The sequence below is a fragment of the Muscardinus avellanarius genome (genome assembly GCF_963383645.1).
Source record: "Muscardinus avellanarius genome assembly, chromosome: 6".
In the NCBI taxonomy this organism is placed as follows: domain Eukaryota; kingdom Metazoa; phylum Chordata; class Mammalia; order Rodentia; family Gliridae; genus Muscardinus; species Muscardinus avellanarius.
This window is the reverse complement of record NC_137791.1, coordinates 65,616,949-65,634,118: the sequence shown is the minus strand read 5'-3', so window position 1 is coordinate 65,634,118 and position 17,170 is coordinate 65,616,949. Positions and strand designations below refer to the sequence as shown.

Below are 17,170 nucleotides of genomic sequence, written 5' to 3'. Positions count from 1 at the left end.
GGCACAGATATAAGTTAATACCATAAACATTAACTTTGCAGAGCTGGAAAAGACCTTGGGAATTAAGGAATCCAAAAGGGGTTAGTTCCTCATGGAGGTAGCCATGACATGGCCAGACACTGTGTCCTAGCCAAGTTCCTCAGGAGATTCTGATGCACACAGATATATACCACTGAGCTATCCCAGGGAGCTGAAGTGACTTTTCAAAGCCAAAATGTCCCACAAATGATACACGAACCACATGCCCAGACTCATGACTCTCTATTCCACCTGCAGCCTGAAGCCTCCACCCAAGACTCCTGAGATCCTACAATTTCATTAGAAAAGTATCCGTAAGTTCTACCAACCTTCCTAAGCTTGTATCTACCTAGGGTTTTTCACCCTAGAAATTATACAGATTTCTCCAATATATTTTAGATTTCATACTTCTAACACAACGTTAAAATATTTGTCATTTATTAAATAACTGCAGGTCACAGATTCCTAGGGTATTAAAACTAGAGCCCAGGCTGGGGATGTGGTGCAGAGGTAGAGTGCTTGCCCAGCGTCCACAAAGCCTTGGGTACATTTACCAGCACTGAGAGAATAAAAATAGAACAACAACAACAATAACAAAACTGGAGAACCACTAAACTTCAATGATTTCAAAAACAAGTTAAACTGATACAGAGATAGGAGGAACAATAATTTAGACTGGATTTATTCCCCAAGAGATAAATTATTTTACCATTGATGAGATAAAACAATATACAATATGTGATATTACTCGTTTTGGGCTTCAGTTTTTTATGTATAATTTAGCTTTTTATGGTTTCTGTGAATATTTCCTTTAAAATAATTGTTGCTGAATGACAGTATCAAGAAACTAAATAGAACAACACAATTAAAAACTCAGTGGGATACTTAAAGTATTCCTTTTTAATGTGAAAATAGTGGTAAATTAAAGAGGAACTATGAATGCTTTTTCAGAAATAGCAGTGTTAGGTAGGTAATTGTGAGGAAGATAATCATCATACAGGCCAAAGCCACGTGATTCTGCCACAATCCCCAAGGTGAGAGGTCAATGCCTTGGTTTGTCAAGGGTTCTTCACCAGTACATCTGAAATTCAACAGAAAACAATATAACTTCATTCCTAACATCTGTTCAATTTACTCAATCTATTTACTGTTCTTTAAAAAGGTTGACAAGTAACCAAACTGTTAATAATTATTCCTTCAGTATAATAGCAAACAGTGATTAAATGCTTACATTTTTGTTACTATCTATGCTAAGCAACTTGCACCTAATAGTTAATCCCAAAAACAATGGAAAGGGGTATAGCTATTACACACAATTATCAAGTAACCCTTCACTTACTTCTGATGGGGAAACCCTCAGCTTTAACTGAGGACGCCTGTGGTCCTTGTTAAGCTGATCAAAGTTCCCTCAAGTCCTGGTTACCCATAAGACAACCATCCAAAAAAAAAAACAACACAGGCTACAAATTCTTAAACTGAGGAGAGCAAAAGCTCCAAGCTGGTATCAGGATCCGTTGGCTCCCACACCAACACTGTAATGAGCATCGCAGACACTCAGCTATAGGGTGTTAGTAGCAGACTCAGGAATCAGACTCAAGCCTTACGTCATAGCTGGAACAGAGCAGGTACAGTGGCCCTGCACAGGTTACAAAAGCAGCTGGTACTAAAACTCCATGACACAGCCACAGTTATGGCCCGCTACCATTCTTGTGCACTTCTTATATTTTAGCAGTTCCAGGTGGTGGAACCCAGGGCTTTCTAACTCTGGGCTATACTCCCAGACCTATTTTTATATTTTGTTTAGAAACAGGGTCTCACTAAGTTGCTGAGAGACTCACTAAGTGGCTGAGGCTGGCTTCTAACCTGTGCGATCCTCCTGTCTCAGCCTCCCAAGCGCAGGGATTAAAAGCGTGCGCCACCACGCCCAGCTAGAATCTATGTTTAGAACATGACACAGCCATTAAGAAATCTCACTGTAAAGCTGGATGCAGTAGCACATATAAATAGACTCAGCAATTTGGAAGACTATTGCAGGAGGATCACTTGAACTCCAAAATTCAAGGCCAGAGTGGGCAATATAGTAAGACTCCCATCCCCAAAGTAAGTAAATAAGTAAATGAATAAGTAAGTCTTATGATGGAACAATATTTTTAAGGACACATCATCACTGTAACTAGTTAAAAGAGAAGGAAATTCTAACGTATGCTACAAAATGGATTCACCATGAAGCCATTATGCTAAGAGTTAAAGTAAGTCAGTCACCAAAAGACAAATAATTAAGTGACTCCGTGTATATGAGGTTCATGGAGGTCAGAGACATAAAGTACGAAGGTGCTAGCTGGGCACTGGGAGTGAGTGTGAGGAGTTGTTGAATGGGCAAGGCAGTTCAATGTGAGAAGACAGAGGTGGCAACAATGTGAATGTACTTAATGCTACTGAACTATATGCTTAAAATGGTTAAAAAGTTAAGTTTTATGTTTTACATAGTTTATCAGTAGACATAAAAGAGAAAAACAACTCTTCCATTCAGTTTTCAACTCACTCATTCATCCTACTCCACAATAAAACAGAGATATCTATAAGCTTATACAAAGTAACATCATTTTCTCAAAACCAAAATCAGAATTTACTTACCTGTTCTGGATTCCAGCAGGATTATTTTCTAGCCCAAAGTAAATGGCACCTATAACTAGTGCCAGTATGGCTGTAACAAGGATCTTTTCAAAAAGAAAAATGAAAATAAAAGTTTCAATTAGAGGTAAAAACAATCTATGTACCATTAATTTTATTTCTTTTATGTATCATTCGTTATTATGAGATACACTGCTACATAATCAGATCTCTCCATTGAGACAAACACTTTAAATTGTCTGGCCAGAGTCCAGTATACATTATTGCACTGCTTTCTAAATCAAATTGAAAATTAAGCTATCTATTGTTTGGGGAACTGAAAAGACAACAGAGCAGACTAGTGGACATGCTAAGATTGCTCCCAGTGTCCACCATGCACTTCTGAGTCAGGGCCCATTCAGGTACTTGGCCCACAAGGTAACAGAACATTGCAGGTTCCCGGGGAAATCATTTGGGGGATAAAGTCCAAGTGGCAAAGAGTTTGACCTGAATTGAACTCTCAAGGTTTGTGCCGGTAAACACGCACAATTTCATATTTCAAGACGTTCAAGTGAAAACAGGATGCCTTTACTCTTAATATTAAAAAGTAAATAAAAAATTTAAAAGCACACACGCCAATTCAGACAATGGAATAATGCGTGCTGAGGAAGTAGGCGTGGGCAGGACCACGCTGATATCTGGGGAGTCCCTGCCTACATGGGAAAGTGCCCTGTCACTGTCATAAAGCACGCAACCAGCTGCCTCTGGGAACACTGAGTGCTTCCATCACCTGTCTCCTCTGTCACTGCTTCTCCAACCTCAGCCAGTGAGACCTGGGTCAACACCCTGCACCCGAGCTGCCAGCTCCTCCCCACCCTCACCTACTTTCCCTTGCTCAGCCTATGGGGCTGGCTCTCAAGGAGACTGCACCAATATCACTTGGGGTTTGGGGATGAAAAGCCTCTTAAGAATGCTTCCATTAGCAATGGCTTAAGGGTTACATTTTGATATAATGTATTTGAAGAATTCCACTTATTATCATTCATAAGGTAGTTATCAAAGTAAGAGAAATTGTAATCCATAGAACAAAAATTATCCCTACCATATATCTTGGAAATTTCAAAGTTTATAAAGAAAATTTCAATACTACAACAGTACCAAGACATGAAGGAACCTGTGAAGGTCATTTTTGGATGACGCAAGCCAAAGGAGAAAAACAAAACCATGATCTGAAAAAAAAATATTTTGTGAAACCTTCTTCCAAAAAGGATATTACGTAAATATTTAACTTAGGAGATATCCTTAAAAATCCCATTGCCACCAATAAAAGCATTCAAAAAGAGGAAGAAAAAAATCCCTTTGCTAATTAGGCAAAAATTAGGGGGCGGACAAATCTATTACCCTGTCATATTTTCACTGTCCACAGGATATACTCTATTTCAACAGCTCAAGTTCCAAAATAAATACTTAGGACTCTATCAACATGCAACATGCACAAGTATATGAGATGATATACATTCATACATACAGTATAACTTTAAGAATATTCAGGCTTTTTTTTTTTTCGGTACCAAGGATGGAACCCAGGGGCATTGAACATCGGAGCTATACCTCCGGCCCTATTGTTTTAGTCTTATTTATTTATTTATTTATTTATGGTGGTACTGGGGGTGGAACCCAGGGGCTTTCTACCTCTGGGCTATATGCCCAGACCTATTTTTACATTTTATTTGGAAACAGGGTCTCACTAAGTTGCTGAGAGCCTCACTAAGTAGCTGAGGCTGTCTTCGAACCTGTGTGATCCTCCTATCTCAGCCTCCCAAGGGCAGGGATTACAAGTGCGCGCTACCACGCCCTGCTCGTCTTTTTTATTTTTGAAACAGGGTCTCACTGAGTTGTGAAGGACCTCACTAGGTAGCTGAGGCTGTCCACGAACCACAATCCTCCAGTCTCAACCTCCTGAAAGATGGGATTACAAGTGTGCACCCCTGCGCCCAGCAATATTCAGTCTTTTAAACAAGAAGTTCCACATCATCATTTGCATTTAAACTTGATATCTTATAATAACACTATCAGTATTATCATTAGGATGTTTTCTAACACCATCAAAGTTCTAAAAGTATTTCCACTCAATTTCCAAAAATATTAACAAAACTATGTGTCCCATGAGTATGCTTTTACAAGGCGTGTCTTTGTTTATTACTTTCTTGCACAAAGAGAGCAAAAAACACCAGGCAAACATTGCACAATGGAGCAGATGACCTCTGAGCTATACCCCCAAACCTATTTTTGTTCTTATTTTTATTTTAATACAGGGTCTTACTAGGTTGATGAGAGTCTTGCTACTTGCTGAGACTATCCTCAAACCTGTAAGCCTCTTATCTCAGCCTCCCAAGTTTGGTATTACAGGTGTGTACCACCACGCCTGGCACCATAAGGAATTTTAACGTTCCATTTAACACTCCATATCCAAAACTTAAGAGATATAAAAAACATATAAGATTAAGGACCCCATGCCAAGGGTCAATAAACTATGGCCCCAGGGCAAACAGGACCAGACTTGTGTTTTTGTTAAGCTTATAAACAAGAATGGTTTTGATCAATTTTTAATACCTGGGAGCAAAGAGACAAAGGATAACATTTCTTACAACATGAAATTCATACTTCAGTGTCCAGGAATAAAGTTTTACTAGAACACAGGCAGGTTCATGTGTTCATGTATGAGCCAGGGCTGCTTTCACACTAAGATAGCAGGGTTGGCTATCTAAGACAAAGACCGTGTATGGTCTGCAAAGGCTAAAATACCTGCCATATGGCTCTTTACCAAAAAAGGTTTGCCTGTTCCTACACTAACAATCAAGTATTCGCAAACCTCAACAAGACTTGTCCCATAAGCTCGGGAATTCCCCTTAATCTAGAGAAGGCTACTTCTCTGAACATCGCTGGAATTCCTGTTGTGGTGCCGAGTCCACTGATGAGGTAAGTGGGCTGGAGTGCACCCGGAGGCATGTTTGCATCATAAGGAAGCCTAGGACCAAAACAGGCCACAGTGCTAGTGGAGTGCCAGAAGCTTGCGCTAATCATGCCCCGTCCAGAGCTACCACACATAAGTCTTGGATAATACACTTACAAACCACTTTCAGAGTTAAGGAGTAAAACCTAATGCAGAAATCACACTGAAGAATGGACTCATTCCATCATCTCTCTATAGAACAAAGGTTGATGAATCTAACTTACCTGAGGTGTTTCCAAATTACATCAAATCTATTTTCAGACAATACAATTAAATTACCTTCAGGTAGTTTAGTTCCCTCACCACCTGATTTCAACTGCAAATCAACTTTCTTCTCCCTACCTTTCTCTCCCCTCTCCATCCCTCCTCTTCTTAATCTTTCTGCATAACCCTTTCTGCCACCTGACATGCTATTTTTTTCTTTATTCAGTTATCCCTCTCCTCATAAGAAAATAAGGTAATAGAGCAGAGATTTCTGTTTTTCTCCTTTTGTTCATGCCTGTACTAGAGTCTCATGATGTTGGGTTGAACTTCTGGAATGAATCAATGAACAACAGTGGACAGCTACGAGAAAATCCCATATATGGCTGTCATGGTCTTACTTAGAAAATTCAACTATGATTTTCCATTATAATATGTTCATTTTTATTTTTATTTATTTATTTGGTAATACTGGGGTTGGAACCCAGGGGCTTTCTACCTCCGGGCTATGCTCCCAGACCTATTTCATACTTTATTTGGAAACAGGGTCTCACCAAGTTACTGAGAGCCTCACTAAGTAGCTGAGGCTGGCTTCGAAACTGTGCGATCTTCCTGTCTCAGCCTCCCAAGTACTGGGATTACAAGCATGTGCCACCACGCCCGGCTTCCATTATAATATGTTTAAACCATAAAAATTCTGAGATAGGTAGCCCAAGAAAACACTAAAAAAGGTTTATATGAGTAATAATTCAGTTGTGTTTCACATGTTTCATTGTTTCTATATCCCACAGTAAGACCCTGTTTCAAAATTAAAAAAAAAAATGGGGCTGGGCTGGGGTGTTGCCCAGAGGTAGACTGCTCCTGGGTTCCATCCCCAGTACCTAAAAAAAAAAAAAAGGATATCTACATAACTTGCAGATTGAGTGGTCTGAGCAGAACAATAGATATTCTAAAACTTAGAGAAATGAGAGTTCTGAGGAGGAGAAAAAGTAGAGCAAAATACTGGCATTTCAACAATAAGGTTTAAAGATGATAAAGAAATGTGGCATTAGGGAGATTGGATGGCATACTATCCAGATATTAAAATATGAATTTGCTGTGGAATGACACAGCACCATGTTTTAATGAGTCACCACTTTGCTCATCTTCAGCTAAATCTGTGACTCCACAAGACACACATACCATCATGGTCTTCTCTGTTTAATACCACAGCAGAGGAGTCTCCATTAATGATGTCCAGGAAGAAGTCTGCAGGGTTATTGTAGGGCTCACAGCGGTAACCTACGAAAGAAAGCAACCTAAAATTACAACTTCATGTTCTTGGGAGAAAAAAAGAGGACTCACATACTTAGGGAGAGGAAAGGGAGGCGAGGGAAGGGAGAATCTAATAACTTCTCCCTCATCTTTTTGGTCTTTTTTCCCCTAATTTATCCTTTCCTCTTATATATTTCATTAACAACAAAAAATATTCCAAACTAATCTTGGACTCTTTGGAACATACTACATTTGTCATTACCCTGCCTAAATAATAAAACCCAACCAGCTACCAATATATATGGTGTGGTGTTTATCAGGACTTCTTCAAATATCTAAATCTGGGTCCAAGAAAAAATTTTAACTGTTCAGTACTATGCATGTTAGAAATTATTGCTTTCCACATTCTAAACTCAGAGGTCCAAAGGCTGTCATAATTCCAAATAGAGGAGAAATCCCTAGAGCAGCATCCTCAAGGGAATGTGACCTTCACAGCATACCTGAGTCTGACCTCAGCTTCTTGTAGCACAAACATCTAAAATTGGCCTGAAGTCTAACTCTTAAGTTCATCTCCCCTGGGTGCCCCAGACCCACATATACTTGATTATTTTTATTTTTATTTTTATTTTTTTGTGGTACCAAGAATGGAATCCAGAGGTTTTCTACCTCTGGACTACACTCCCTTAATTATTTTCTATTTTATTTGGAAATAGGGTCTCAGTGAGTTGCTGAGAGCCTCACTAAGTAGCTGAGGCAGGCTTAGAACCTGTGTGATCCTCCTGTCTCAGCCTCCCATGTGCTGGGATTACAAGTATGTGCCACCATGCCCGGCTACTTCATTATTATTTATTTATTTATTTATTTATTTATTTTTGGTGGTAGTGGGGTTCCTAGATACCTCGGGGCTATACTCCCAGATTAAATGACAGACATTAAAAAAATTTTTTTAAGAGATATCTAGTGAATATTTAAAACTGTATTTGAGTTTGTGAATTTGGCTTGTGAAACCAACACATTTATTACTGAACTTTCAAGGAAAAGGCACCTTAACTGGGAAGTAAAACAAACATATGCTCAGTACACTCACACACAAACACACACACACACACACACACACACACACACACACACGCAAACACACACACACACACATACATGCTCACGCACATGTACACATACACATACATGCACACATGCATACTCAAATAAAACAGCAAAAGGAAAGACACATAACCAGGAAGCAAGTTCTGTAAATTAAAGAAAAATTCTGGCACTGAACTGACCAAAGATGGTTTAGAGCTCTGGAACCCAAGGTACATTTATGCAAAAGCCAAAGAGCACAGCACAACTGCTGACCCTCTCTGCTCCCTCCCAGGGTTCTAGGAGTGAAGGATCTACTGCATGAGAAAGGCAACCACACCTGCTGATGAGAAGTTCTCCAAGGCCTCCTGTGCGGGCCCATGGAACATTAGTTTTCCTGCGGCCAATAAGGTAAGACTATCGAACAGCTTGAAGATAGAATATCGAGGCTGATGAATAGAGAAGATGATTGTTCGTCCATGTTTAGACATCCTACATTAGAAGACAAATCAAATTAAAAATGTCATTAAACATCTAAACTCTGCAATTCTTGATAAAGTATTTTATTTATTCTTGCTGTTACATCATTTGTTTTCAGTTCAACTTAATTTTCTCTTACTAACTTCTCATCTCATCTTACATGATCTATTTGTTAGGTGGGGAACCTAAAGTTGATATTTTCTTAAAAAGACTAGGGCAACTAACTGGTAGTAAAGCTCAGCGGTAGAGGATATTCTTAGAATGTATAAGATTCTGAATTGAATTCAAAAAGGAAAGAAAAGGAGAGGAGAGGAGAATGTTTACTGATCATGCAGATTTCTGGGCAATCTTCCAACACACTGAATTAAACTCTCTGGGGATAGGTACAAGAAACTCATATTATCAAGTATCCCAAGTATCTGTATGTACAATTAAATTTGGAAACCACTTACAGACAGAAATTAAGAGAATGGTCATGTGCCCAATTCTCATTGATCACCTAAGTCTTCTGGTTCTTTAGGAATTGGTTTTTATTCTTCCTCCCTGATAATACAATTACTATTACTAAGGACTTGTTATGCCTTTGCTAAATGCTTTAGAGATCATTTGATTTCAATTTTCACTGCCAGTGTAAGGTAGTTTCAAAATTTTTCCTCCTTTTTACCGATCAGGCTTAAAGGTCAAGAAAGTGGCCAAGGGGCCACAGTTCCTAGGCAAAGTTGGGTTTTGATTTCTGGTGTCATTCCATGGCATAAACAATGTTAAACTATCTATTCACAGGGGTTATTGCTATGAACAGAGGAGTCAAAGGTTAAAATCACTTTTCAAAATTGTTATTAGCCGGATGTGGTGGTGCACACTTGTAATCTCAGCATTTGGGAGGCTGAGACAGGAGGCTCAAAGTACTCAGAAGGTCTCAGATACTTAGTGAGGCCCTCCATAATTTAGAGAGATCCTGTTTCAAAGTAAAGAATAAAAAATAGGACAGGGGGTGTAGCTTGGGGGTCAAATACCCCTGGGTTTCATCCCTAGACCTGCCAAAACAAAAAACAACAACCAAAAAAACAACTTATTAAGAATCTTATGAGTGTTTGGGAAGCAGAAACAAGAGGATCACAGTTCATGAACAGCCTCAGCTACTTAGTGAGCCCCTTCACAACTCAGTGAGACCCTGTTTCAAAAATAAAAAGTCTAAAAAATAGGGTTAGATGTGTAGCTCATAGGTACAATGCCCCTGGGTTCCATCACCAGTACTGGGAAAAAAAAAAAAAAAAACTTATGAGAAAAATAACTATTGTAAGCATTTGATAGCACCTACTATTCATCAGCATGTGTCCAAAGGTGTGCACCGTCAAAGAAAATCAGGCCAGAAGATCAATAATTTCAATACAGTGTGAGATATAAATATCTAAGGGCTCCTTGCAGCAAAATAGAAGAATTATAGGCCAATCTGAGGATAATAAATAGAATGTCAAAAGGTCCAACAGGAGTGAAAGAAGGAAAAGGTATTCAAGGTGTAAGAACAAGGTGAGCAAAGTGTGAAACTAAATAGTCTATTTGGAAAACTATCAGAAGCTCAATCTACAGAGAAAGGAGTGTGCGATTGTGCGTGTGTTTGTGTGTGTGTGTTTGTGTGTGTGTGTACGCGCGCGCGTGTGTGTGTTGGTGTTGAGTGAAGAATTTCATTAAGAGACTGCAGAAAAACAGGCCCATGATGAATCCTTCACTCAGACTGGAACTTTACTGGGTAGGAAGCAGGGAGCTGGCAAGGACCTGGAGCGGGATGTGGGACAGCATGAAGGCCCTGCCGCTCAGAGTGCGGTGTGAGGGGCAGGGGCGTCAGTGTCAGTATCTCCTCTTAGAATCTCCTGTGGAGAATCCTGGACTCTACTTCAGGCCTATGGAAGAGGCTCTGCACTTTAACCAGACGCCAGGTGATAAGTCTGCACAGTGGTGCTTGAAAAGAACTGAGCAGAACGCTCTGCGTGAGGCCAGATGCTTGTGTACTACACCAGACAGAACAAAGGAAATAGTCATGAGAGTCTGCACCAGTCAGCCATCATTTTCTAATGAACACTCTTAACAGAGTTAAAGGTAATAAAAATGTCATGGATATATTCGTAACAAAACCTTAACCGATCCATAGCCTGGTGTCTTTATGTGCAGCGGACATCCTAGCCTTACAGCATCTAAAACCCCATCATCTTTCTGATTCTTCCCTCCTAAAATAAAGTCTTGCCCACAAGACCGTGGGCAACAGAGAAAGCAAGGCAGTGACGGAGAGGGGAAGTCAGGAAGCTACTGTGTTTGGCAGCTTAGAAAATGAGACAGGAGTTTCCAAGGGTGATGGACAGAGGCAGAGGCCAGAGAATTTGGAGACTAGTTGGACTAAACAATTCAACTAGTTGACTGAGAAAATGAACAAATATATTGATAAAATGGTAGTTGAATCTTTCACTGTATGATGTTACTTATAAAAACTAGAAACAGCAAAGACTCAAAATAAGTTGGAGGTCTAAGATTGGAGACAAAATATTACTATGAACTCTGGGTTTGGTTTGTTTGGTGTTTTTTCTTTTTTGTGGTGTTGGGGATTGAATTCAGGGGCATACTGCTAGGTATTGAAGTCCGGGGCACACTACACATACCCTACCCTTTTTTTATTTATTTATTTATTTACTTACTTATTTATTTATATTTGGGGTGTTGGGATGGAACCCAGGAGCATTATACCTTCATATATCCCCAGCCAAATTTTTTATTCTTTACTTTGAAATAGGGTCTCACTAAGTTGCAGAGGGCCTCACGAAGTACCCAGATCCTCCCATCTCAGCCTCCCAGGTATGGAGATTACAAGTGTGCACCACCACGCCCAGCTCCTATTTTATTTTTTATCTGGAAACAAGATCTTGCTAACTTGTTGAAGCTGTCCTCAAACTTGTGATCCTTCTGTCACAGCCTCCTACATACTAGGATTACAGGTATATACCACCAAGCCCAGCTATCTATATATTACCTGTGTGTGTGTGTGTGTGTGTGTGTGTGTGTGTGTGTGTGTGTGTAATGTGTTTTTCCTAGGTCTATAAAACATCTAGAAGCAACGCTACTCCAAGAGCAGTGAGCACACTACACAACCAGATTATTCCTCGCAGAAACAGCTCATCCAGGCACAGTACAAAGCAAGACTGGAACATCCAAGTAACCAGAAAGTAAAGAATTTTTGAAGAATGATTAGGGAGATGTCAAAAAAAAAAAAAAGGCACATTGAAATGGCTTCCACTGGCCAAGCAGGGTTAATCAGATCATTACATAGTGACTAACAGATTATCACCTATTGTACAAAATGGGAACTGAATAGGAGAGGAGGGAACTCTTCCTTTCATAGAATGTCCAGCACTGCGTGTTAGGCAGCCACCCCGAGACCGAGCAGGAGCTATTAGCACACTAATGCTGGTGGGAGAGATGAGGAATGGGACAGCCCCACAACACACCATTGTCTCCCCCCAACAAAATGCTAATCAAGTACAAAAGGGAAGGAGTCCTTCGCAGCAGAGCAGCCCAGCATCTCATCATCTCACCCAGTAACAGGTGAGATGATGGAGGTTCACACCACCTGTTGGGGTGCAGGCCCAGGTGTGGCACCCAGGAGCACACAGCAGCAGCTCCTGGCCCCAGTCAATACCTGGCACACAGTGATCCAGCTAAGGCCACCCCAGGACATGGACTGGGACGTGCAAGGACACACTCACAAGGGAAAGACTGAGGAGGTGTTACAGATTAGGAAAAAAAAAAAAACTAGAAAAGATATTTTTCTGCAGAGGATCCTGAGACAGAAGAGCGACAGCCTGGAAACTGGTGATGTTTGACTGGAGTCTGAGGACTCCATGGTTGGGAAGCCATCCTCATGGTCCTCCTCACTGGAAGGCTAATGCGATGGGGTGTCCTCGCTCCTACAAGTGTTCACTAAGCAGTGTTTGGGGGTGCCAAGCATCAAGCTGGAAGAAACCTATGCAAGGCTGAAATGGGGGGCAGCAAAGACAGCAGAGTGTGTCAAAGGTGGGGAGCCAGGCGAGGGCAGAGAGAGTTCTCTGCTTTGCTCTTGGAGCTGCCCTGTCAGCTTGAGGTTATTTTTATTCATTTTTGAGAAGTTGTTCAAAACTAAACTTTTGAAATTTCTCCTATAATCATTCCTGCCACAGTCTCCTTTCTTGATAAAGGAGATGTCATTGTTTTGGCTTCATTCCTCTGCTAGTTGAGGCCCACTCCTCAGGAGTGCGTGTCTCGGTCCTCACAGCCCAGGTCCAGTTCCCGGGCCCTTCCAGTTGATTTTGCCTTGAAAACGGGCACAGGATCCCTGCTCCAGCTCCCCGTGGGTATCCTACTCCAGCCCCAAGACCCTCATGGCTCCTTCCTGTATCTGCTCTCAACCTACCCAGCTGCACAGCCTCCCCACAGCCACAGCACTGCTCTGACACTCTCAGGATCCCTCCATGGTCCTCAGTGACAGAAAAGGACCCACTTCTCACAGCAGCCTGCGAGGTCTGTGTAGCTGCCACCAACTCAGCGCAGCTTGTGTCAATTCTAACTGTGATGACTGAACCCTGGCCTCCCCAGAACTCACAGGCTTAAGTCCTAACCCCACGGCGGCCTCAGAATGGGGCTACATTTGAAGACAATCTTCAAGAGGTCATGAATAACAAAAGTATCACTGAGCAGATGTCCACTTAAGAGATTAGGACATGGGCACAAAGGGAGAGGGTGGCCAACCACAGGCCAGTGAGACAGGCCTGGGAAGAAACACCCGTGGATACCTCAACCTCCATGTTCAGCCTCCAGGGATGGATGGAAAGTCAGTTTTGCCTCTAAACCGCGGGCAGTGGTGGAGTGATGATAGTAGCCACTCCCATTCTCCTCAACTCACTGGGTCCTTGCCCCTCTGGAGTCTCTGATGTCCCACACACCTCAGGCATGCTCTGCCTTGGGACCACTGCCTGCTCCTTCCAGCTAGAGGTCTCTTCTGCCAGGGAGAGCAGGCCTCACTCCCTCTCTCCCAGCTAGCAGGTACACACTTGAGCTCTTCTCTGAACCCCCTGCTGTTTCCACCAGCTCCCCACCCCCACAGCCTTCCTTCCTGAGCTCTTGTTTCATCTTGCTTGATAACACTTTGATGTTCACTGGTTGCTTCCCTCTAACAAAGAAGGAAGAAATTTTGCCATTCACTTCTGAATCCCCTGTACCAAGAATACCAGGTACAAGAAGTGATCAGATGTTAAATAAATAACAGAACTGTAAGCCCAGTTTTGGGGAGGTTGAGACAGGAGGATTGCAGGAGCAAGGCTAGCAGCAACTTAGTGAAACCCTGTTTCCAAATAAAAAATAAAATATGGCTGGAGGTGTAGCCTGGCAGAATATCCCTGGGTTCAATCAACACACACACACACACACACACACACACACACACACACACACACACAGAGAAAAGTAAGAAAGAAATAGCCAGGCATGGTGGTGTATACTTGTAATCTTAGTACTTGGGAGGCTGAAACAGGAGCATCCAGGTTCGCAGCCAGCTTCAGCTACTTACTGAGGCTCTTCCCAACTTAGTTAGGCCCTGTTTCAAAAAATAAAGAATTACAAATAAGGCTGGGGGTGTAGCTCGAAGGTAAAATGCCCCTGGGTTCTGTTCCCAGTACCACAAAAAAAGAAAGAAAGAAAAGAAAAAAGGAAAGAAAAGAGAGAGCAATGTTCTTGATGCACTTGCACTCACCTTTTCAAGAGTAAAAAGACAGCATTTGCTGTGCTTGAGTCTAAGCCAGTTGTGGGCTCATCCAGGAACAAGATGGAAGGATCAGTGATCAGCTCCATTGCCATGCTAGTCCTTTTCCTTTCTCCCCCAGACACACCACGGAGAAACTGAGTTCCAACCTAAAACGCAAATCACTGTCATTATCAACAGGAACAACCATGATCACTATCATTCAGCCCATCCTGCTAGAGACATGTTAGCTCTTGATTCTCACTCTGCACAATAGCAAGTAAAGGAATACCTGGGAGAAGGAGTCAGTTTCCCTTTACCAGATGCACTGGGCAAAACTACCAAGTGTGTAACCTGAGATGAAGTCCATGCTTTTAATGGTTCTATAGGTTCCTTATCCTGTCAAATATAGAGTTTAAAATAGTAAGTTAAAACTGGGTGTGGCGGCACACACTTGTAATCCCAGCACTTGGGAGGCTGAGACAGGAGGATCGCAGAATCACAGCCAACCTTAGCTACTAAGGCCCTTTGCAACTTAGTGAGATCCTGCTTCAAAATAAAGAATAAAATGTGGGGCTGGGTTTGGCTCAGAGGTAGAATGTGTCTGGGTTCAACCCCTAGTAACACAAGAAATAAATAAATGAATAGCGAGTTAGAAGCTGAGCATGGTGGCATACGTTTGTAATCCCAGCATTTGGGAGGCTGAGACAGGAGGATCACAGTTCATGGACAGCCTCAGCTACTTAATGAGGCCCTTTGCAACTCAGTGAGAAGCGGTTTCAAAATAAAAAAATAAAAAATAGGGCTGGGGGTGTAGCTAGGAGGTGGAATGCCCCTGGGTTCAATCCCCAATACCACACACAAACAAATAGCAAGTTAGAATATGAGCAGAAATGGCCCTGATAGAGTGAGATCACAGGATAAAACAGGAGATAAATACAGGAGAGGAAAAAGGAAAGCATCTCTAATAATTTATTAGTCACCTAACAAACCCCTCTTCACAAACTATCTACACCAAAAGTCCCCAGTGGAGTTATAAGAAGTGGGGGACCTTGGAGCCATATTATATATAATACCAAATATACCACATTAACACACTTTCAATCAACAGAAAGCTTTCCAAATTGATGCTGCCCACTTTCTAACTCACTGCAGAATTCCCAATTCATCCTTTCAGACAAATCCAGAAGGTGGGATATTCCACAGAGCACTGGCTTAATCTTTTCAACCAGTCAATTTCAGCATGTGTGCCAAGAGGAGTTAGAAGGCTTTGGGGTGGCAGGAAGTAGAAAACAATTCTGAAATTCAAAGTCTCCAAAGAGATAATAATCACAGGCTACTCATGACCCTTGGCTGTATCCCATTAATAACTGCACAGTAAGAGAAATTTGGAGACAGTCTGAGGAAGATGAATGAATGTGGGCTTGACAGAGCTGATGACATGAAGACTTTTGTTCATTGATAATAATATTACAGTTAGGTAGCCAAATGTCCTTTTTCTTTTGTTTTTATGTTTATTTACTTATTTATTTGGTGCTAGGGATGAAGCCCAGGGCCTCACACTTTGCAAAAGCATATTCTACCACTGAACCACACACTTAGCCTCTTGGCTTTGTGTTTTGCAGGTGCATAATGACTTTTTAGGGACAAAGTAAGATATAATTTTCTTTAAAATACTTCAGTAAGAAATGGCTATTAAGATTATGGGATAAGCCAGGCATGGTGGCGCACGCTTATAATCTCAGCATTTGGGAAGCTGAAACCCAGAGGATCGCGGTTCGCGGACAGCCTCAGCTACTTAGTGAGGCTCTTTGCAACTCAGAGAGACCCAGTTTCAAAATAAAGAATAAAAAATAGGGCAGGGAGTATAGCTCAGAAGTCGAATGCCCCTGGATTCCGTCCCCAGACCCGCAAATAAATAAATAAATAAATAAATAAATAAATAATAAAAAGATTATGGGATAAGATGCTAACTACTGAGAAATCTAGGTCTATTAGAGCCAGGCATGGTGGTGCACACTTATAATTCCAGTACTTGGGGGGCTGAGACAGAAGGATCTGAGGTTCAAGAACAGCCTCAGTAAGTAGTGAGACTCTCATCAACTTAACAAGACCCTGCTTCAAAAATAAAAATACAATAGGACTGGGGATGTAGCTTGGAGATAGAATGCCTCTTGGCTCAATCCCCAGTACCACAACAAAAATTGTTAGTAATTATTCTCTTATGTTAAGTATCTCATAATCATATCATTATAGCGGTCGATTTTCTCTATATTTTTCAAGTTTTATTTAAAAGGTCAAAATTATCTCAGTCAATGAAATTACATGAATTCTTAGAAGTTAACAACTGCCTTTGTACATGTTCCCTGGAAATCCAAATGAACAATTTAGAGAAATGAATGCTTAAAGGTTAAGAACAGGACTGGTGATGTAGCTCAGTGGTAGAGCACTTGCTCTGGATTCACTGACATTACAAAATCATCATCATCATCATCATCATTGTAAAAGAAAGTACCTTGCTGGAAAGACAAAATCAAGCAAATAAACATAGCTAAAGCAAAGAAAACTCCATTACTCAAAAAACAACAATAAGTGGTTAATGGTAGCATTTCAGAATTATTCTTCCAAACAAAATATAGCAAAATACACCTTACATAAAAGATTGTCAGCAGGTAGCACGCCAGACCCCTGGATAAACCAGGCACAGTGAGACGCTGGGTTCCGGGCGGGGGTCGCGCGGGTCACGCCTACCAGGCCCC

The 17,170-nt window shown here is 41.3% G+C and overlaps 1 protein-coding gene across 1 annotated transcript in view; it reads right to left on the bottom strand.

Moving 5' to 3' along the window:
* Positions 1–951: 951 nt before the first annotated feature.
* The window catches only part of LOC308264064 (broad substrate specificity ATP-binding cassette transporter ABCG2-like), a gene marked incomplete at both ends in the record, with an annotated part of 28,881 nt that continues 12,662 nt past the window's right edge, over positions 952–17,170 (bottom strand). Inside the window, 6 exons of the mRNA XM_080697207.1 lie at positions 952–1,099; positions 2,653–2,735; positions 3,265–3,341; positions 7,025–7,123; positions 8,517–8,668; positions 14,424–14,581. Coding sequence (XP_080553333.1) covers positions 952–1,099; positions 2,653–2,735; positions 3,265–3,341; positions 7,025–7,123; positions 8,517–8,668; positions 14,424–14,581 — 717 coding nt within the window. The remainder of the gene's footprint in view (positions 1,100–2,652; positions 2,736–3,264; positions 3,342–7,024; positions 7,124–8,516; positions 8,669–14,423; positions 14,582–17,170) is intronic.